Source organism: Hypanus sabinus, chromosome 3, assembly GCF_030144855.1.
Source record: "Hypanus sabinus isolate sHypSab1 chromosome 3, sHypSab1.hap1, whole genome shotgun sequence".
Lineage (NCBI taxonomy): Eukaryota > Metazoa > Chordata > Chondrichthyes > Myliobatiformes > Dasyatidae > Hypanus > Hypanus sabinus.
In genome coordinates, this window is record NC_082708.1 from 129,675,811 (window position 1) to 129,698,278 (window position 22,468).

Genomic DNA, 22,468 nt, shown 5'->3' on the forward strand with positions numbered 1-22,468 from the left:
GTGAGAATTCACGTCCACAGGGCCACACAAGGTTCTGAAATCACCCGATTTAGGCCAAACCTAGACATACCAAAATGCGGCTGATTGGTGAGCTCCAAGAACGGAAACAGTCCGCCATGCAGAACCACAATATTGAGTGCCACTGTGGATCAAAGATCCTGATAAGACCACAGCCACCTTGAAAAAGAAAATAGAGGCAGTAGAATAGGAAGAATTTAATTGTTTCAGTGGTGATCTAGGAGATGTCACTCTCTGGCACCATTTTTAGCTCCGCCCAGTGACCTTCCTTTACTCCTTCCCCTTCCTCTTCCTTTCCTTCCCTCTTCATAGTTCATCATAAGTTATTAAATAATGAACCTCTCCCATCTCTAATATAAGATCATGGACCTAACTTGTAAGTTCCATTTTTATGACATGATCAGCAATGTATTTTCTGCAATATCTTATAAAACATGACTATTCTGTTCTTGCATCCCTAATAAAATACAATTACATTGATTTACATAAGCCTTACAGCTTGAAAAGACACCCTTCCTTCCAAATTATTGTGCTCTTTATCTTTTACTCAGGCAATAGCTCTAGTTCCATGTGCTTGCTCTATTTTTATACCCTTTCATTGGCCTTCCCATTGACCATTTACCTAACCATATCTGAAACATTAAATGTGGTTGCGGCTTTGATCATTGATCCCTGTTGCCTATTCCATAATCTCCAATCCATTCTGTTATTTGTGTTTATACCTCCTTGTTCTCAGTACTGCTTTGACTAGAAACTATGTATTTCTGTTTGTTCTGTTCATTCCTTGACAATTTTAAAGCATCTCTATCAACTCAGCACTCAATCTTTTATAAACAATAAGTCATTGGGTTCCTCAGGTCTGCTCTATCATTCAATTAGATCATGGATATCCCTGTGCCACAAATCCACTGTCCTGCCTAATCACAATATTCATTCATTACTTACAGTAGGTCAATTGGTCCTCTTGCCTGGTTCACCACTCATAGTAACCTTTTACTTCTGCCTACTTTCCAACACTAACCTGTGTTACTGGATTCTTTTAATATCAAAATCATATAAATTGCTGAATTGAATTTACTCTTAGCAATTGGTCACCTCAGTATAGGAAGGATGTGGAAGCATTGGAAAGGGTACAAAGGAGATTTACCAGGATGCTGCCTGGTTTTGAGAGTATGGATTATGATCAGAGATAAGGGAGCTAGGGCTTTACTCTTTGGAGAGGAGGAGGATGAGAGGAGACATGATAGAGGTGTAGAAGATATTAAGAGGAATAGACAGAGTGGACAGCCAGCGCCTCTTCCCCAGGGCACCACTGCTCAGTACAAGAGGACATGGCTTTAAGGTAAGGGGAGGGAAGTTCAAGGGGGATATTAGAGGAAGGTTTTTCACTCAGAGAGTGGTTGGTGCGTGGAATGCGTTCCCTGAGTCAGTGGTGGAGGCAGATACGCTGGTGAAGTTTAAGAGACTACTAGACAGGTATATGGAGGAATTTAATTTGGGGGGTTATATGAGAGGCAGGTTTTGAGGGTCGGCACAACATTGTGGGCTGAAGGGCTTGTAATGTGCTGTACTATTCTATGTTCTATGTTCTAACTGAGCCTCCATAGCCTTAATTAGCGGAGAATTCCAAAGATTTAGTATCCAATGGATGAAGAGATTTATTTTCATCGAAGTCCTTAAGACTCTTCTTATTTTGAGGTTCTGACTCTTGCTTCTATATTCCAATGTTGATTACATTCAATGGCTGAATATCCATTAAAGAATTCCAAAGATGTTCAACTCTCCTCATTAAAAATAATCTCCTTTTCCCTGTCCCAAATGCTAGACACTTATTGACCATTCCTCAGCACCAGGTTCTCCACGGTGAGAAAACAGTCTCTCACGCTTTCACTCTGTCAATCCATTTCAGAATGTTGAATACCCAAAGAGATTCAATTAAAGTGCATTTAGACCAAGATTACTTAATCACTTTTCATAAGACACCACCCTCGTCTCTGGAATAAATGTGCTAAAATATTATTGCTTAAGTGCTGGTGCTAAACAAGATCCCCTCCAAAGTTACATAAAATTGGTCAAGGTCCAGAGGAAAATCATGTTAGGATAGTTTACACCCAGAAAAAAAATGCTGAAGAGTAACTTATACAGTTTTCATGAGGATCCCACTAAAACCACAGCTACCTCATAAAAGCACACTAATACAAATATTGTACATCACACACACACAAACTATTATTCTATCCACACCATATACAATGTATGTAGCCTATTTTTGCACTTCGTCACTTGCATCTTCCACAGGCCTCCAAGGCAATGAAAAATCAGCTGTGTCCTCCACCTCCTCCATATGACCTAAAATAATGAATGGGCTTTCTGCACAGTCATGGGCCCTTCTCAAAACTCTTCAAGTGCACTTGTTCAAGTTCTAAGCTCTATTTCATGGTGGTATGAGCAAAAACATAGACTGTACATTTGAGCGTGTGCCAGATATCAGGAAAATGTCAGACTCTGATTGTGAGCGATACCTAAAGGTGCCCAGAACAATTTCACAATTGATGCAATTTCCTGCAGAAATTATCACCAGAGTGATTTACCTACCTAAATATCCTTTAAATGTTATATTTGTCCCTGTCTCCATGACTTCCTCCAGCGGCTCTTTTCATATACCTGCCACCCTCTGTGTGGCAACTTGCCCCTCAAGTCCCCTTTGAATCTCCACACAGAAGGCAGTGAATGTCTGGAACCAGCTACCAGAGGAGATAGTGAAGTGGATACAATTACAATGTTTCAAAGGCATTTGGACAAGTAGTTGGACAGAAAATTCAAGAGACTTTATGACACAGGAGCAGAATTAAGCCATTCAGTCCATCGGTCTGTTCTACTATTCCATTAGGGCTGGTTTATTAACCCCTTTAACCCCATTCTCCTGCCTTATCCCTATAACTTTTGATACCCTTACAGATAAGATCCTATCAAGTTAGTCTGTTAGTTAAGCCCATCACTCCTACCGGGGCATAGGCCAATGACAGCAAGTCCTTTGTCCTGGACCAGTCTTTTAAGTTACCCCTCAGCCTCAGTGTAACCCATCTTCTTGGTATCAGCTTAAATATGGCGTTGCCTGGTGTTCTTTAGGCCGGCCTCTCTTCTGCTTTCCCTGGGGATTCCACTTTAGCACACATCTGGTGGCACAAAGCTTACACAGCATGTGACCCAATCATCCTCACCTTCTTTTCCTTAATTCTTCTTCAATATTAAATATATTCAAAAACTTGATCTCCACAACTATCCACAGAATGAATTCCCCAGATTCACCACCTTCTGGCTGAAGAATTTCCTCCTCATCTCTGTTCTAATGGGACATCTTTGTACTCTGAAACTGTCCCCTCTAGTCCTAGACTCTTTCACATTTGGAAAAATTTGCTCCACATCCCCTCTACCTTATGCGCCTACTGGAGGTCAATGGAAGTAGCCTAGAAAGGCAACTTGGTAGGCATGGATGAGGTGGGCCAAAAGGTTCAATTTCTTTGCTGTATAATTCTATGGTTCTCTCTTGTAATGATAATATCCAATCTTCAAAGTCATCTTCTTTCCTTCCAGGGGTTCCCTGCTATTGGTCCAAATGGTAAAAAGAAAGGTTGCAAGCCTTATTTTAGAGAACACAAAACTCCCTGATATAAAAAGAGCAATATTGAGAGAGACAGAGGTAGACTGGATAATTCATATGCATAAAAAAGCACCGTCGCTTTCAATGTCCCAATTTCTTTGGTTGATGCAACCTACTTAAATACTTGGGGCTGAAGAGTTGACTCCATTGCATTGCCGATTGTGAAACTTCCCATCACCGGAAGTGGGCGGCTCCCGTTGCCCTCCCCCGGGCTTCTGCTGCCGAAAATGAAGGAACAATTATCTATTCCAGTACCTGTCAATATTAATCTAAACACAGCACATTGCTTCCAAAGATTTAAGTCAGCTCTCCTGGTGTACCTTATACAATGGTGTCGGGCCGCCAGCATCCACTTATTTTGAAGTTTCATGGTGCAACTGACTGGCGAAGTGTGATTTCAGAGCGAAGACTCTTGGGGACACTGAATATATGAAGCGGTGCAGTGAGAGCAAAAGGAGGCGGAGCCGGCCTGGGTAATCAGTGGCAGCACACCTAGGACAAGTTCAGTTCCAGATGATGGCTCCCCGACCTGCCTCTCACAGTCTCAAAGCTGAGCTGCAACAGTGCCGGGAAGCCCAGAGCGGCAGCAAAGCACAAGTTGCTGCCGGCGCTCAAGAACTGGAAGCCGGATGCTGCTGGCAGAATACTGTCCCTGCGCTGGTAAAGGGGTGAGTACTACACAGCTCGTTGCATTTCCTTGTTTAAAACTTATTTCCTTTTTCTTCGTTTGGCCCTCTTCATTTATCAATTCAGTTCTTTTCCTTTCCCGTAACTCACTTTCGTTCTCCCTCTGCCTGGCCGCTAGGATGTGTCCTTCGTGTAATGATAACGAGGTGCAGTTGATCTTGGAGAAAAGTCGGCATTCAGAAAGTTTCTGTATAAAATAAGACAGGCCAATACGCTGCGTTCTGTGAAAGTGACTTAAATGCCCAGAATTAAAATTACTTTTCCTGCAATTGTTGATGAATAGTTATTAATTGCAGAGATTAATTTTTAAAATGTTGAAGGAAATGTTTTTTTTTTCATTAGAAATCCGACAGAACTGCAGAAATTAGTAGAACTAGAAGACGTGCAAGATCTGAGTGAGTACGATGAGAAGGGGCACACGCTTGCGCACTGGGCAGCCCTGACAGGGTCCAGATCTCTCCTGAGTTACTTAGCAGACTTGAGGCTTCCTTTGAATCTCCCTAGCCGCTCGGAACCGGCGCAGCGACCTATTCATTGGGCAGCTGTGAAAGGACACATCACTGTCATAGACATATTGCTGCAAGCCGGCGTTTCGTTGGATGAGAGGGACCAGAAAGGATCCACTCCACTGATAGTAGCTTCGCAGTACGGACACGTTGCCCTCTGTTGTTACCTAATGGGGAAGGGAGCCAGTCTCCAAATCTGTGACAGCCAAGGTGACAGCGCATTACACTGGGCAGCATCTCAAGGTGAGGTAACAGCTTTAATCTGCAATACACCCATAGCTAAAAAGATACATGTCTATCACGGCTTTTTTTTTCCTTTTGTAAAGCTCGTGTTGAACTCCAGTGAAAAATCCAGTGAAGTTTTAATGATTTACAGCTAAGGTGACTACTATTAATATTTTTAAAACAGCTGTGGTGAGGGATGTAGTGTCGATCGGATAGCTTTACAATGCAATCATCAGAGATATTGAGCTGCATTTTCTACCCCATGGAAAAGCAGTTTATATACATAGATAGTCCTTAATGTTAAAGTAAGAAATAGATTTGATGAGATCTGTGTGTATCGTTTGAGCTGATGTCCTTCCCGCCTGGTGTTCCTTACAAAATATTACTAACACATGTCTCTGCCCCTTAACCATACTCTTCATATAACTTAAGAACATTAAAAAAAAATGACGGCATGGAGTATTTTGTTCTCAGTTGCATGGTCTAGAAAAACTGGTTTCGGACTGTAATTTTTTGATGCATTCAGCGTTGAGCTTCGCAGGGCGTGGGAGATGTCAGATGCAGAAAGGCAAGTGGTTTTGTTTGCTGCCCAGGCACTTGGGTAGTAAACAGTGAGAGCAGGAAGCATGTCGGAGAAGAAATTATTCAAAAACAAACATAATAAGTTCATTTGTATGGCCTTTTGGGAGGCCAAGAGTTACAATATACTTATAAATTTGTTCTTACTGCTTCCTCTCAAAGCAGAAGAACATGATCATTAGATTACACATGGACAATATAACTGCCAGGTCGATACAGATCCCTGCAATCAATGTCATCATTTCACACAGCTGTATGATGCAGCTCACCTGGACAGAAATAATATCATTGAGTGGAGCGAACATGGATTATAAAAGGGGTATAATTTTTGACTAATTTTGGATTTTGTTGAGAATGTATCTAGTAAATTAGACAAGTTAGAGTTATTGGATGAGATGAACTTGGCTTTTCAAAAGGTTTTTGATAAGGCCCATGCAAGGGGTTGGTCAATGATGTTAGAGCACAAGGAGCTGGGGTAATTTACTAGCATAGCTTACTTAATAACGGGGAACAAAGTGGGAATTAACAGGGCCTTGTCAGGTTGACAGCTGTGACTGGTGAGGTACTGCAGTGATCTCTTTCAGGGAACAAATACTTGCAATTTATAATGGCTGAGAAACCAAATGTAATATTTCCAACTTTGCTGATTACACAAAGCTTCGTGGGGAGTGGGCAAAAACATGGCTGATCAAGCACAACACCCAGAAAGTACTGGAGGAACTCAGCAGGTCTATGGAAATGAATAAACAGTTAACATTTCAGGCCGATACCCTTCTTCAGGACAGGAAATAAGGGGGGCTGATGTCAAAATAAAAAGGTGGGGGAAGGGGAGAGAGGATTAGCTAGAGGGTGATGGGTAAAGGTGATGGGTGGGAAAGGTAAAGGGCTGGAGAAAACGGAATCTGATAAGAGAGGAGAGTGGACAATGGAGAAAGGGAGAAGGAGAGGCACTGGGGGAGGTGATAAGCAGCTGAGGAAGAGAAGAGGTAAGAGACCAGAGTAGAGAATAGAAGAAGGGGGGGAAAATCACCAGAAGGAGAAATTGACGTTCATGTCATCAGGATGGAAGCTACCTAGGCAGAATATGAGGTGACTTTCTTCCACCCTGAGAGTGGTCTCATTTCATTTCATTTTTCAATCTTTTTTATTGATTTTCAAATAAAGAATATACAAATACAAATTAGAAGAGGAGTTTAACAAGTAGATAATATAAAATACATATAAACAGCAATATTAAAGACAAAAATATCAAACTCAAACAGGTAATATATTATGCTGTTATATATACAATGGTCAGAGAGAAATTACAACTCCTCATAGCAATCGTAAAAAAAAGATTGGAAATTTTATTGATAGAGAAAGAAAAACCCCACTAACTAAACTAAAACAAAAAAGAGAAAAAGAAAGATTGGGCAGTCCAAATGAGCATAAACTTAAAAAAGAAAGAGAGAGAAAAAAAAAACAGATCCTTCCAGTCATCTCCGAACCTTCATGGACAAGGATATTCTCCAAAGAGAATAAAGATAAATAAATAAATAAAATTAAATTAAATCATGTGAAAATATTGAATAAAGGGTCGCCAGACTTGTTCAAAATCAAAAGATGTATCAAATGTCTGGCTTAAAATCTCCAAGCTTAAACATGACATAATGGAGGAGAGCCAATAGAAAACAGTGGGCGAATTAGATTCTTTCCAGTGGAGCAAAATAGCTGTCCTAGCCAGTAAAGTTGAAAAAGCTATCACATGTTGGGCGGAGTCAGACACTTTGCTTGCTTCCTCTGGGAAAATCCCAAAAATTGCTGTAAGTGGATTAGGTTGAAGAGAGTGGTCTCATCATGGCAAAAGAAGAGGTCATGGAACGACATGTCGAAATGGTATTGAGGATAGGAATTAAAATGGCCGGCCGTTGGGAAGTTTTGCTTTTGGTGAATGGAATGGAGATGATCAATAAAGCAGTCCCCCAATTTATGCCAGGTCTCACCTGTGTAGGGGAGGCCACATCAGGAGCACTAGATACAATAGGCAACTGCAACAGATGCACCAGGAAGGACTGCTTGGAGCCCTGAATGGAGGTAAGGAAGAAGGTAAATGGGCAGATCTGGCATTTCTGTCCCTTGCAGGGGTATGATAGTGGGGAGGGCCGAATGGTCAAAGGAATCATGGAAGGTGCAATCACTACAGAAACTGGAGAGTTGGGGGAGGTAAAGATGTGTTTGGTGATAGGGTCCTGATGAAGGTTGTGGAGGTTGTGGAAAATGATGTGTTGGATGTTAAGGCTCATGGGGTGGTAGGTGAAGGCAAGAGGATCCCTATCCCTGGTAAGGTGGTGGGAAGATGGGGTGAATGTGGTTGTCCGGGAAATGGAGGAGATGCGGGTGAGGGCAGCATCCATGTTGGAGGAAGGGAGACCTTGTTATTTAAAGAAGGAGGACATCTCTGATGTCCTGGATAGGAAAGCCTCATCCTAGGAACAGATGCAGTGGATATGAAGGAACTGAGAAAAGGGAATAGCATTCTTACAGACACAGAGGGGCAAGAAGTATAGTCAAGAGAGCCTTGGGAATCAGTAGGTGTATAAAAGGTGTCAGTAAACCACTTGTCTCCAGAGATGGAGACAGGGAGATCGAGAAAGAAGAGAGAGTTGTCAGAAATGGACCAAGAGAATTAAAGACAGGGTTAGAGGCAAAGTTGATGAAATTGATGAGCCTAGCATGGATGCATAGAGCAGCACCAATGCAGTCTTCAGTGTAGCACAGGAAGAGTTGAGGACTGTTACCAGAGAAGGGTTGGAACATGGACTATTCTATGTAGCCAATGAAAAGGCAGGCATAGCTACTAAGTACTGTGTAGAAAAATGTGAAATTGCTCACTTTGTTAAAATACTGGAAATGCTGAGTATTTTTCAACTTTTCATAATCTTTCATCAATTAATGTTAAAAGGGACTTGGGTGTCCTTGTTCACAAGGTTACTAACAATGAGCATGTAAGCACAGCAGGCTGTTGGGTAGGCAAATGGAACGTTAGGCTTCATTGCTTGAGGAATTGACTGCAAGAGTAAAGAGGCATTATTACAATTACATAAGGTTTGGCAAGAACTCACCTGTGGTATTCTATACAGTTTTGGTTTCCTTGCCCAATAAATGGATGTACTTAATATCAATGTAGCACAGCAAAGGTACACCAGAACGATTCTTAGGAATGTCAGTCTGTCAAATGAGGAGCGATTGAAGTTGTTAAATCTATTATATTCTCTAAAGCTGAGAAGCATGGGAGCTGTCCTAATTGAAATATCCAAAGTTCTTTGAGGGCTGAAAAGGATAATTTTGGGAAAGATGTTTCCTCTGTTCGAGGAGTGTAGAAATTGTTTTGAAGTTACAGGTAGACCAAATCTCAAGGAATTTTTTCGGCATACACTGCACTGAAGGTCTGTGGAGGCTCAGTTATTGATAGCATTCAGAGCAAAGGTAAATAGATTTTTGAATATTAAATTACTCCTGGGATATGTGGATAGGACAGGAAAGTCCTGTTTTTAAAAAAAAAATCGGTCAAGATCTTGCTGATTGACAGAACAAGCTCAAGAGGTTAAGTGGATGATCCCAGTTTCTATTTCTTATAGAAATGGAAGATCAATTGAAGACAAGGAAGATCAAACACTATTTAGGAAGGCAATTGTTGCAGTTTTCTTGAGATTTGGTAAAGTATCTTGAATATGTCAGAAACTTTCTTGTTAGGTTGGTATACATCTTACTAAGGAATCTTTTGTTTTGCCTACACTGTGCATATTATCATAGCCCAAAACTCTTCACACCTACGTTTCTTTGTTACAATTTGCACTATAGTCCTGAAGCCAGACATAGGGAAAATAAATTACTTCAGTGACTGTTCTTTGCAATTGTGTTTTTATATATTAAAAAACTGTTTTATTTTGCAAACAAGATCAAGGTGCAGAACATAGTAAACTTGCCTGCATAGATCTTACACTGGACACAAGTGTCTGAGTTTCAAAGGTAGTGTTTTGTGAGCACAAATCTGTGGTTCGGTGTCCAAAATGCATGGGTTATCTCAGACAAAGATTCTTTGCAGAAGATCTCACATCCAGTTAATAGAACAATCAATCAGCAAGGTGTGGTATCTGTCCATACAGTCATTAGAAAGACTGCGGCAATGCACTCTCACATTCAGCGGTGAAAGGTCTACTGACAATGGCATTTGTGAAACTTTCAGGTGGAGATGGCCATGTCAAATAAAAGGTAAGATAGGTTTCCAGTGTTTGCATAGAAATAACAATGAAAAATTTTGGAAACACTCAAAAGATCAAACAATATTTGTAAATTTGATTGATGGGCAGGAAATGGAACATAGGAATAAATGACTCTTTCTCAGATAGCTGGTAGTAACCGTTGTAAAGTAAACAAAGTCACCGGAGAGGCACAGCTGGTAGATATGAAGTAGTTTTTTATTCAATAAAATAAGACATAGCAGGCATCACATTGAGACCCTTTCAGAGGAAGAGGTCTCTTCGACCCAATATTGCATGACATTTTATATGCTAAAGATCAAGGGACAATTCTATACTTAGAATGTATCTACAAAGCTTCCTTCGAATTTCATATAACTTTCATACCTTTCTCTTCGCACCTACGCTCCAGGCACCCAAAATGAATATTAATCAACATTGTTTGGTTTTTCAATTAACTGCGGTTCACAGCTCTTGGGACCTATTGTCCAGAGCTGCATTTTAAATTGAATCTACAGTTCATGTTCAGGTCTAAAAGTTGATTGCTGAAGTTAATGCTTCGGTTATACAGCAAACTCCAGAGTACTCTCCAATGGTCCTCCTCTTGGCCCTCCAGGACAAAAATAAATTTGTTCCAAGAAAGGTTAACCTTAAGGAGGGTGTACTTAAATAGGGTGACAGAAATGCCTGCTTTGGAACCCTCCCAGTTACTCTGTGTATCTACATCTATGCTATCATCCCACTGGCTACCTACAAGATGCGGAGCGGAGAGATTGTTCTAGAAATTTGACTAACAGTCTTTAAAATGTAGTTCCGTCATTCATACGCCTGTTGTCCCTTTGCAGTTTAATCATGTTCTTTATCGCCACCCGTTTACTCTGCAGTGGCTACCGGTGGTTACTCTCTTTCCAGGGCACCAACAAGGTAAATGTATCAGGCTCACAGGCCCTCTCATTGGTGTACAGGAGGGACCGGGTGGTCTCTATTTGAATAATTGATAGGACCTCACCCTGGTGTCACCCCCTTCTGGACTCTCCATTCGATCGATGGCCCAATGACTAAAAGGACCCGGCTCATTTGTATTCACTCCCCTTTTAGGCTGGGGATGACTGGTTTCAGATGCCATGTGGAATTTCTTTCCTTTCTCATTCTGCCACACCATTGAAATGGTGGAGCCTGATATCTCTGCTGTAACTTGGATCCCTTCTCATCTATTTTCCCCAATATTTTTTTCTATTCTACACTGTACAACTAATCAGCTGCCTTCTACAACCAGCCTTCATTACAGAGTACTATTAATGTTATATTTTAATGTGCTATTCATAGCTTGGGCCATGCTCTCTCGGTGTCCTCTGCCTTCACGTTTGTTGTGGTTGGCATCTATCAGCTGCAGTCATGTCTGATGCAGTGGGCTGGTGTACATCACTAGGGTTCTCTGCAATGACACAGTTCCTGGGTACACTTAATCTCCCGCTCTGTCTGTGGGGACGACAAAAGGTGAGTTACATGCTTTAACCTGAGTCCAGTGTTTCCATTGGCTACCTCTCCGAGTCTGCACCCAGACACAAGTGTCATTTGTCAGAAGTACCATCTGTGGCCCTGTCCATCTGGGAGCAAACCCTGCCTTTTCAGGCAGCACCCACACCATGCCTTGGTCGCTCAGCTGTGGGAGGACTATCTCCTTTACCTCCGGCTCTCTCTGATGCTGTTGTTTTGCTCAGTCCCTCAATGTGTTACAGTGGTCCCTCACATCTCCATGTAATCTTGGCAGTTGTAGTTTCTTTCTGTACACTTGTAATCTCTGTTGCTTCTCGTTCTCCGCTATCCTCCTCACACTAAGGTCTGCCTACTCGTTCCCTTTCTGTTCCTTATTATCCCCTTTCTGGTGAGCCTTCACTTTAATCACTGCTACCTCCTCAGGCAGCAGCACTGCCTCTAACAGCTCCTGGCTGTGCATGGCCCCTTTCCTTGGAAACTCCTAACATGATTTCAACACGTTATCCTGTCACGCCTATCTGCTTGGGACTGTTGTCTCTCTGTGGGCCATGTTAGCTGCTTTGTGGGTCACACATGTTCATTGTTCTTGTCTTGTCCATGTTATTTCTCCTTTTCCTGAGTCTGTGATAGCATCTGCCTTACTCAATGAGTCTATTCTCAGGATAGTCCCTTCATTGTTTGGGCACACAGAAAAATCTACCTCAATCTCAAGCACTTGGGGCTGACTTCTCTCCACCCTCATTGTTTCACCTCCTGCTCTGGTAATGTAAATTGCCTCTCCAGTCGTGGGCAAGGGTAGATCGGTTATCGACACTGAAGATCCCTGTGCAGTAACATTTCACCTTGCTGACCCTCTTTTGTGCAACCATGGATGACCACCAGTCAGCTGTCTGTCTATAATCGGAAAGAGAGGGTGCTGCTGTGGATTCTGCCTGCTTTGGTGAGTGGATTTCACACTTTCCTCTGTTTTTAGGACACTGCCTCCAACTGTGACCTGAGAAGCCGCACCTCCTTTACCCTTCCACCTCTATCCCAGCAGTTCCTTGTTACGTGCCCCTGCTGTGGGCACACAAAGCAAGTTCACTGTGATGTCACGGCAGCTACATTCACTCAGCCACTTTACGATTTCTCTTCCCCCTCCTCCAGTCCATCTCACAGGCCCATGAAACTATCGCGGAGTAGGCCGATCCCACCGCTATCCCCAAATCTAAAACTTTCTGGTGAGCTGAGCTCAGGCCTTCCTTCTGCATTTTGAATGAATGAATGAAATTAATTTATTTTGGTCAGTACAAACATAACAAAAAGCATCATTTACAACGATGATTTCATAGGACAAAATTACAACAAAAAAAATAGATATTATTTGAAACAGACTGAAAGGGTGCAGGCTGAAGCTACAGCTTATTATGCCTACCCCTCTTACTTATTCAAAAACATATTTGGCATCAATCATCATATCAAAAACAAAAAATTCATAATCTTTTAACATAAAATCCAATTCCAAATATCATTTATTTACATTACTCCCATTCATTTTAAATCACATATTTTATATTTGTTCATTAAATAATTTTTAAGTAATTTTTTTAAAACTTGTTAAGTGTGGTGCATGTTTTTAAATTCTCAATACAACTGTTCCATAGATTCACACCTCTGACTGAAATACAATGATTTTTTACATTTGTTCTTATCCTTTGTTTTTTTCAGCATCCCTCTTTAGATTATCCATCCCTGAATACTCCTCATACACTCGATATTTACATTCTGCATAAACCAAGGCTGGCTCATCAGAAATTATCGTTCCCCAGTTACGCTCACCCTCCCCAGTTGCTGCCTCACTTTCTCTTAAAAGAACCAATAGGTCTCTTCAAAGCTGGCATTCCCTGTAGTTGCTCGCGTTCCATCCTGCACTCCCTGGGCCATACTGTGTCACATATTCCTTGGGCACTTCATTTTTTACCTGCACAAGTATAGCTTTGAAGTGCATCTGGTGAATTTCAACCATTTCCTCAAGCCTGCGCCAGATTCTGAATTCCCACGTGCGACTTTCAGTGAGGATATCTCTGACAAAATGCTCTGCTTCTATTCGGGGGGTGAAGGGCTAATGAAATATCGTAATCAAGATCAAGGGGTGGCTCGGGTCATCAGAGTTCTCGACCTGATGTTCCCTGACCTCAGTAGGTGCCATCCTGTATCTGGGTACAACCTCTCCTTGAAATATCTCCACACTAATTCCCCCACTATGCAAAATGTAAATAACAGGCAAAAGTTAAACAATTCATACTTATAACCACAGAATATATATTCTGTAATCTGAACTCATAATGCCAGTTGTATTTCTTTACACCTAACAGTTACTCCAAGGTTACAGGTGTATTGTTAAAACACGCACACACTCACAAATACGTATGCTAAAATGCAGTTCCTGGAACGAGTGTACACATCCCACTGGTGTCCTGAACCTTCAATAACTGGTGGCCATGTTTTGCCAAATTAACACACAAAGTTTAGTCTCTTACATAAGCACACACACACCTTTTATATCCACCAGTTCAGCTCTTTGCCGTGTTCGTAACACCTCACGTACCTGTAGCCATCAGGCCCAAGTGTTTTAAATCTACAGTCCATGTTCACGTCTAAAGATTGGTTGCTGAAGTTAATGTTTTGCTATATAAGCTAATTCCAGAACACTCTCCAACAGTAACTAGTGGGATGCTGCAGTGTTGAATGCCTGAGGTCTCAGAAATTCAAAAGATATATAGTATATCAATGATTTGGACAAGGGAATAGAATGGAATATTTCAAAGTTCACCAATGACAATAAACTGGTGGGATTGCGAGTTGTGAAGAGAGTGTACTGTACAGTTTTGCATTTGCACAGTTCGTTGTCGTTTGCACACTAGTTGATGTGGTCTGACATTGATTCTATTATGGTTATTATTCTAATGTAGATTTATTAGTGTATGCCTGCAAGAAAATGAATACTAGGGTTGTATTTGGTGTCATATACGTACTTGAGTAATAAATTTACTTTGAATGTTGAAAAAGGTTTCAAGGTAACAGGATGAGTGTGTGGACAATAGCACAGCAGATGCACTGTAGTGAAGATGGGTTGGAAATACAGAATGGTGGTGTATTAATTAAATAGTGCTAGATTGGACACCATTGATATTAAAAAGAACTTGGTATACTTGTACACCTCTTACTGAAATCAAACATGGAGGTATGAAGAGAAATGGTATGCTGACATTCATACGAGAATGTTTGAGTACAGGAGCAAGGATGTCTTGCTGCAGCTGTGTGGAGCCTTCGTGAGACCACACTTGCAGCACTGTGTGTGGTCTTAGCTTGTTTATCTAAGAAAGGATATATTTGTGATAGAGTTAATGCAACAGAGATTTGCCAGGCTGTAGACTGGTATTGATTGATATATGAAGTGAAATTACATCAATTAGGTATGCATTCACCAGAGTTCAAAGGAATGGGAGGGGATCAAACTGAAATGTATAAAATTCTGACAGCCGTAACCGACTGGATGAGAGATAATATTTCTCCTGGCTGGGATTGTCAGAATGAGAGTTGCTGGTCTCAGAATACAGGGCAAGTCCAGTGTTTGGCCCATATTCTTCTAACAATTTGCTATCTACGTACATGTCCAATTGTCTTTTAAAAGTTGTTATTGTAGCTGCCTCAACCATTTCCTCTGGCAGATCATTTCATATATGTACCACCATCTGTATAGGGAAAAAAAATTCATAGGAACCTGTCCCTCAAGTTCCTATTAAATCTTTCCCTTCTCACCTTGGATGAGGAAGTGGAGGTATGGGTTAGTAAATTTGCTGATGACAAAAAGGTTGGAGGTGTTGTGGATAGTGTGGAGGGCTGCAGAGTTTACAACGGGACATTGATGGATGCAAAACTGGGCAGAGAAGTGGTAGATGGAGTTCAACCCAGATAAGCGTGAAGTGGTTCATTTTGGTAGGTCAAATATGATGGCAGAATATAGAATTAATGGTAAGACTTGGCAGTGTGTAGGATCAGAGGGATCTTGGGGTCCCTCTGCTTTGAGGACACTCAAATCTGCTTTGCAGGTTGACTGTGTGGTTAAGAAGGCATACGGTGCATTGGTCTTCATCAATCATGGGATTGAGCTTAAGAGCCGAGAGGTAATGTTGCAGCCATATAGAACCCTGGTCAGACCCCACTTGAAGTTCTGTGCTCAGTTCTGGTAGCCTCACTACAGGAAGGACGTGGAAGCCAAGAAAGGGTGCAGAGGAGATTTACAAGGATGTTGCCTGGATTGGGGAGCATGCCTTATGAGAATAGGTTGAGTGAACTCGGCCTTTTCTCTTTGGAGAGATGGAGGATGAGAGGTGACTTAATAGAGGTGTACAGGATAATGAGAGGCATTGATGGTGTGGATAGTCAGAGGCTTTTCCTCAGGGTTGAAATAGTTAGCACAAGAGGGCATAGTTTTAAGGTGCTTGGAAGTAGGTACAGAGGAGATGTCAGGGGTAAGTTTTTTACGCAAAGAGTGGTGAGTGCGTGGATTTGGCTGCCGGCGACGGTGGTGGAGGTGGAAACAATAGGGTCTTTTAAGAGATTCCTGGATAGGTACATGGAGCTTAGAAGAACAGAAGACAATGGGTAAGCCTCGGTAGTTCTAAGGAAAGGACATGTTCGGCACAGCTTTGTGGACCGAAGGGCCTGTATTGTGCTGTAGGCTTTCTATGTTTCTAAGCCTATGCTCTCTAGTACTTGATTCCCAAGACTGAGTGCTTGCCTTTATTTTCTAGAATCACATAAGTGAAAAGAGGTGGTTAATATTTCCGATTGATAACTTTTGTATGACATTGGGTAACTGGTTATTTGAACAGCAACTGAATTTGCTCTTTTAGGAGAGTAAGTGGAAAAAAAAGTATCCGTTTGAGATCAGGTTAATTCTAATGTGATGTACCTGGCAAAACAAAATTAGAGACCTATTAGACTTTCATGGCAGCATAAATAATCCAGTGCTTGAAAGGGACAAGCAGAACAGATCTGAGACTCCACTGATGATTGACCGGTCAGACTGACTCTTCAACAGAATATAGGATATGCAAATTTGTCAAATGGTTTGATGGTTTCTCCACAAGGCTTCTGGAAATCATGCATCCAAGAGCCCTGATAACTGGTATGTTCCTGGCTGACCATACAACAGGAACTTGGTAGATTTGCATGGACCACTGCCCACCAACTCTATCATTGCCAACACACACTTTGCAATCCCTCGGCTTAATTTGAAGTCAAGATGTGTCTTCGGAACTGGATATGAATAAGTTAAATGTATTTGTTTTGTGAGAGAGAGTACATTCCATAATCAGGCAAATAGATACTTTACCTAGAGTAATTTCTTGATAGATTAATTTGAAATGCTAGATCTGCACATGTCAGATGCACAATTAATCCTATTGCTTATCCTGGTCTTAGTGTCTTTTGTTTAAAATGCTTTTTGTTAATGAATTAGTAACTTAGCAATATTTAAATATTGAAAGGAGTTCAGAAGGATTAATCATTTTCTAAAATTATTGTGCAATATTACTCTTTCTCGCCACAAGTGTTTCTCAAATTCAGTTCTTTTATAAAATCTAACATCTATAATTGTGCCCAACGGCAAACAAAGCAGATAATATTTGATCAAATGCTAGTATATTCCAAGGCATTGACATATAACCTTTGCAATGCTATTTATTCTTCTCTAGTTTCTCAAATGATACACTTGAGATCCACAAGTTCATGTTTCAGATGATATAAATTCCTTTCCTATAACCTACCTCGTTCATTATTTGTACTTGACTGATATCAAGTTATTTAACAACTAGCTAATTTGTATCAGAATTCAAGAAAAAATATGCTAATGATACTGAATAGATGCTTTCGGAGTCAAGGGTGATGTACAATGAGGGTCTTTTGAGAACATTCACTTTTTGAAATGTCAAATTCCTATTGTGGGATACTATCATGTAAACAAGGAATATCCTTTCCAATCTTCAGATGCCTTCAAGTAAATTCAAACCCAATTAAAGTACCATAGGTTAGATAGAACTTTACTCTTTTCTTCCCATGCAGTGCTCTTTCCCTTCAATTGTTACTGAAATCCGGAAAAACAGTTGCACATTTATTAATGTGATTTTTACAGTTCCAGACACATTTCATGTGCATTAACATAACATTCCTATTCCATCCATATGAATCACTGTGGCCATCAAAAGTTTCTTTGGGTATCAAAGGCATCAAAAGACTATTCCTCTTTTGAAGCCTTTGATATCCAAATCCAACTGCAGCACATCTGTTGTGGGGACCTAAAATCTCAATATGGAGTGAAAGTAAAGGGATGCCTATCAGGCTTTCTGAAATGTAAATCAAGTTATTACCCATTTCAAATGTGGAAATAATCAGCTTGTGCGGTCTTGGGGGGAAAAGAAAACATATTGAGCGGAACCCCTCAAAGTAGATAGCATATTATGCAATAAACAGAAAGGGACAGAAAAAAAATCAGATGACTATTTCTTTAAACAGCCTGCCTCAGTAGCAATACTCCTTGGCTTCCTGTGACTGGGTGTCAAGCCTACACAGACAGACAGCTCCCCATCTCTACCCAGCTAACAAGAGTCACTGGCCACTCATTTCTAACTCATCATCTGCAGCCTATATAAACCCAGTTCTCATCCATACTCCTTGCTCAGCTTTCATGCCAACTAGTCAGCCTTCAGTTACCTTGTTGCCTGTAATTTCATTAACTGTTCCCTCTTGTTTTGTAGCCTCCAGTGGCTTGTTATTTTGCAGTTGATTATTAAAGTTAGTGCTCACTCACAGTGAAATCATCCCCGCTGCACTGTTTTTGGGTCAAGCCTCCTCTACATTTCCTGACAGGCCTGGCACTGGTTATTTTTAGGCAGGGCTCAAGCATATTAAATTCAGAATGGGGTCCTGTTCATCTTATTTAAGCTTATCCAATTTTTACAAGGCTATGGTTACCGGAAACCTAAATTCGTATGCAGACCTCAAATCATTCGCTGGGACATCAGATACTTCCAAATATAACAAGCAGATGTGTCTACTGCCCATGAAGCTTAATAGAATATGTCGTGCCTTTGACATCACAGATTGCAAAGAAGAATGTGTAGTTATTCCTTTGGGATTTGGGAGGGACATCAGATCCACATGCAATGGTGCCTAATTCATCTCCCCTTTGCTATGTTTGCACACTCCTCCACATGTGTTAGAAAGTGGACCCTGCTGCTGCAGGAAATTACATCTGCTCATCAGTAATCTGCATGCACAATACTAGGGACAAATCTTTAAAAGAAGTATTTGCCAGCTATCATGACCACTGATTCAGAGAAATGTCTTCCTTATTTACAAAAAGTTATGAAGAATTGGAGCCATCAGAACAAGTGTTTGGAAACAACACACTCTCTAAGTTACTTTGCAAGTCACACAGCATCCTGACTTGGTAACAAATTGCTTCATCGTTACCACGTAAAAAATTTTTACAATTTTCTACCTTCACCTTGTGGTAGAAACTCAACTGGACTGGCCACATTAGTATCATAGCTACAAAAATAATTCAAAGACTGTGTATCCTGCAGTAAGTTGTTCATCTCTTGACACCCTAAGGTCTTTCTATTATCTGCCATTCAAGGAGCATGATCGACTATAGGCAGTCCCCAGATTGTATAAGCATTCCATTCCTGAGAATGATTTCTTCATAAGTCAGAAACTTCCATTTACTATAATAACCCATTTTGTATTTAACAATATATACAATTGTAATAATCCTTTCATTTTGTTGAATAATTAACCTAACACTGCCCATAATTAATCCAGTGGAATATATACAGTATCCGGTTATAAATGAATACCATGTAACATTATTATTTTTACTAGCTTGCAAAGTGCTTTAAAAATGTCTGGGAGTTTCCTCTCCAAATCACACATCATGGAGTTTATCAACAGCGCTTCAATGTTGCTGAGATTCCCTTGCCAATATTACTGTGGGAGCACTTCACCAGAAAATGCAGTGTTTGAAGAAGTGGCTGACCTTTGCCTTTTCGGGGACAGTTAGGGGAGGTGAATGAATAAGCAGATCCCAAAAATAAGTAAATATCTGGCTGGAAGAGCATCTCCGGGTGTGCAAAAAGGAAAGACTAGAAAGGACAAATGTCAGTACTTCCTTTACAGATAGAGACCAGAGAACGTCAGACAGCACTGGTGTGCCCACACAGCCAACATTTATTTGGATAATGCAAGATTTTAAAAAAACTGTTCCCCTGAAATTCCATGCAGTTGATTTATACCAATTGGGACATTTTCATCAATACCCTCCATTGTGGTGCCACAACTGACAAAAGAAATCCTTTGGATTGGTAGCTTTTGAATGCAAAGCAAATTTTTAGACCAACTTCTAAAAAGGATTAAATGCAAGAAACATTAGTTGCTGAAATTTGAAGTAAAACTGGTGGAGAACGCAGCTGATCAGACAGCATCTGTGAAGGCAGAGGGATGGATTACATTTCTGGTTGAGCCTCTGCATGAGTCCCAAAATGCCCACCATTCTTCTGTTTCTGCTGAGCAACTCTAGCAATCAGTTTTTTCTCTATAATGCAAGATCTAGCTGAGCAAGCACCAACCTAGTGGAAAAGTGGTTAACTGTCATAGAACAATAATAGATGGCTTTTATAGCTGTTGTCCCATTTTTCAAACGCATCCTGGAAATCCAGTAGAAATAGCAAACAAAAAGAACAAGGACTCTGAAGAAGGTCAAAAACAAGAAACCAATTGAGTGGAACTTAGCTTCAAAACCTTCTTCAAAGACATTGAGCACAAGAAAGTGATACTGCTGCTTGGTGCAACTAATATAATTAAATGTACATTAAATCCTTAAAGTCACAGACTCCAGCTGAGACAACAGTTTCAATTTATATGCTGCCTTTACTCAGACCAACCACGAAAATTGCCAGGTATGGCTATTGTGAGCAAAAGCTTACAGGTGGGATATGAAAATACACAGCATGGCTGGCAGCATCTGTAGGGTTAACATTTCAGGTTGCTGATCTTTCACAGCCAAATGCTGTGATTTCACTCCTTCTCTACAATGTCTGGTGATCTTACTGTTCCCTCATGAAATTTTACCACTAAGAGATAATGAAAGACAAATTCAGCATAGATCAACAACAGTAAACATGAGGAATAATGTTGTTTGCCATTTGTACTCACCTCTACACATTTGGTCTATTAATCAATACATTAATACATCAATATATTAATTAATACATTTTCCATTATATGTTTAAATTTCCATAAAAATAGAAGTCTTGGCTTAGTTTCATAATTAGTAAGTATAACTGTTTGAATGTAACAGATGTTTTAGAGAAAAATACATTAAACACAAACTTCCTGAAACAGCACATAGGAAACCTTCTCCTTCCTTCAAATTTAAAGAAAATGTATTATCGAAGTGCATATATGTCATCATATTCAACCCTGAGATTCACTTTGTTGTGGGCGTTCTTAATAAATCCTATAGCCACAATAGAACCAATGAAAGACCGCACCCAACAGGCAGACAGCCAGCGTGCAAAAGGCAACAAACTGTGCAAATGCAAATCAAAAAAAGAATAGTAATAAATAAATAAATAAATAAATAAATAAATAGATAGATAAATAGATAGATAAGCAATAAATATCAGGAACACAAGATGAAGAGTCCTTTAAATTGAGTCCATAGCTTATGGAAACAGTTCAGTGATAATTGAAGTTGAGTGAAGTTGCCTCCTCTGGTTCAAGAGCCTTTTGATTGAGGGGTAAGAACTGTACCTTCTTCCTGATGGCAGCAATGAGAAGAGAGAATAATCTGTGTGCTGGGGGTCCCTGATGATGAATGTTTTTTTCCACATAGATGTGCTCAATGATGGGGAGGGCTTTATCCATGGTGGAATGAGCCATATCCACTACCTTTTGTAGGATTTTCCATTCAAGAGCGTTGATGTTTCCATACCAGGCTGTGATGCAGCCAGTCACTATACTCTCCACTACACATTTATAGAAGTTTGTCTGCATTTTAGATGTCATGCTGACTCTTCACAAACTGCTAAGGAAGTAGAAGTGTGGCCATGCTTTCTTCATAATTGCACTTACATGCTTGGCCCAGGACAGATCCTTTGAAATGATAGCACTGGGAAATTTAAAGTTGCTGACTCTCTGCACCTCTGATTCCCCGAAGAGTAATGGCTCGTGGACCGCTAATTCCTTCATCCTGAAGCAAATAATCAGCTCCTAGATCTTGCTGACATTGAGTGAGGGTAGCGGTGTGGCACATCTCAGCCCAATTTTCTCCCTCCCTCCTATATGCTGATTTATCACCACCTTTGATTCAGCATACAACAATGGTGTTATCAGGAAACTTAAATATGGCATTGGAGCAGTATGTCCAATGTTTTCCATGTATAGTAATTGCTGATTTCCTTGCAAGCATCACACCAACCACTACTCACTACCTCAGGAATTTTGTTCCTGTGAGATGGACAGAAATATTTCCAATCATAGAACCTTAAGAACTCTGGATCAAGTTTGAGACCTGAGAAATTGCTTACTAGTAGAAGATTTCCCAAAACTTCGAGGTGGTCGTAGCACTCGTTGTCAGTTCTCTTAATTTTCTTAATTTTAGATTTACAAAGCAGTGCAGCAGCACGTTTAATGACCTGACAAGGGTAGACAAGTAAACTCCAGCTATCATCCCTTTTACTCGCAGGGTAATAATCCAGTTCTAACTTAAAATTAATAGTTGTATAATAAACTATTAGTACAGCAATTTCAATGCACAAATATAAACACTTTGTACATACTATTTGTTTCTAGAACTTTAATCCTCCCCTTCACCTAGTTTTAACAAGATAATAGCAAAATATCTCTCACATCAACTACTAATGCCACTTTTGAGATATTCCTCCTTGCTAACGTTCTCAAAATGTGCTTAAGTCACCCAATTTAAATGCTATCCCTGAAAGCAGGACATA

General features: G+C 40.5%; 1 protein-coding gene across 1 annotated transcript in view; it reads left to right on the plus strand.

The window, feature by feature from the left end:
* Nucleotides 1-4,005: 4,005 nt before the first annotated feature.
* The window catches only part of LOC132391646 (uncharacterized), a 74,133-nt gene continuing 55,670 nt past the window's right edge, over nucleotides 4,006-22,468 (plus strand). Inside the window, exons 1-2 of the mRNA XM_059965102.1 lie at nucleotides 4,006-4,347; nucleotides 4,709-5,115. Coding sequence (XP_059821085.1) covers nucleotides 4,193-4,347; nucleotides 4,709-5,115 — 562 coding nt within the window. The 5' untranslated portion in view covers nucleotides 4,006-4,192. The remainder of the gene's footprint in view (nucleotides 4,348-4,708; nucleotides 5,116-22,468) is intronic.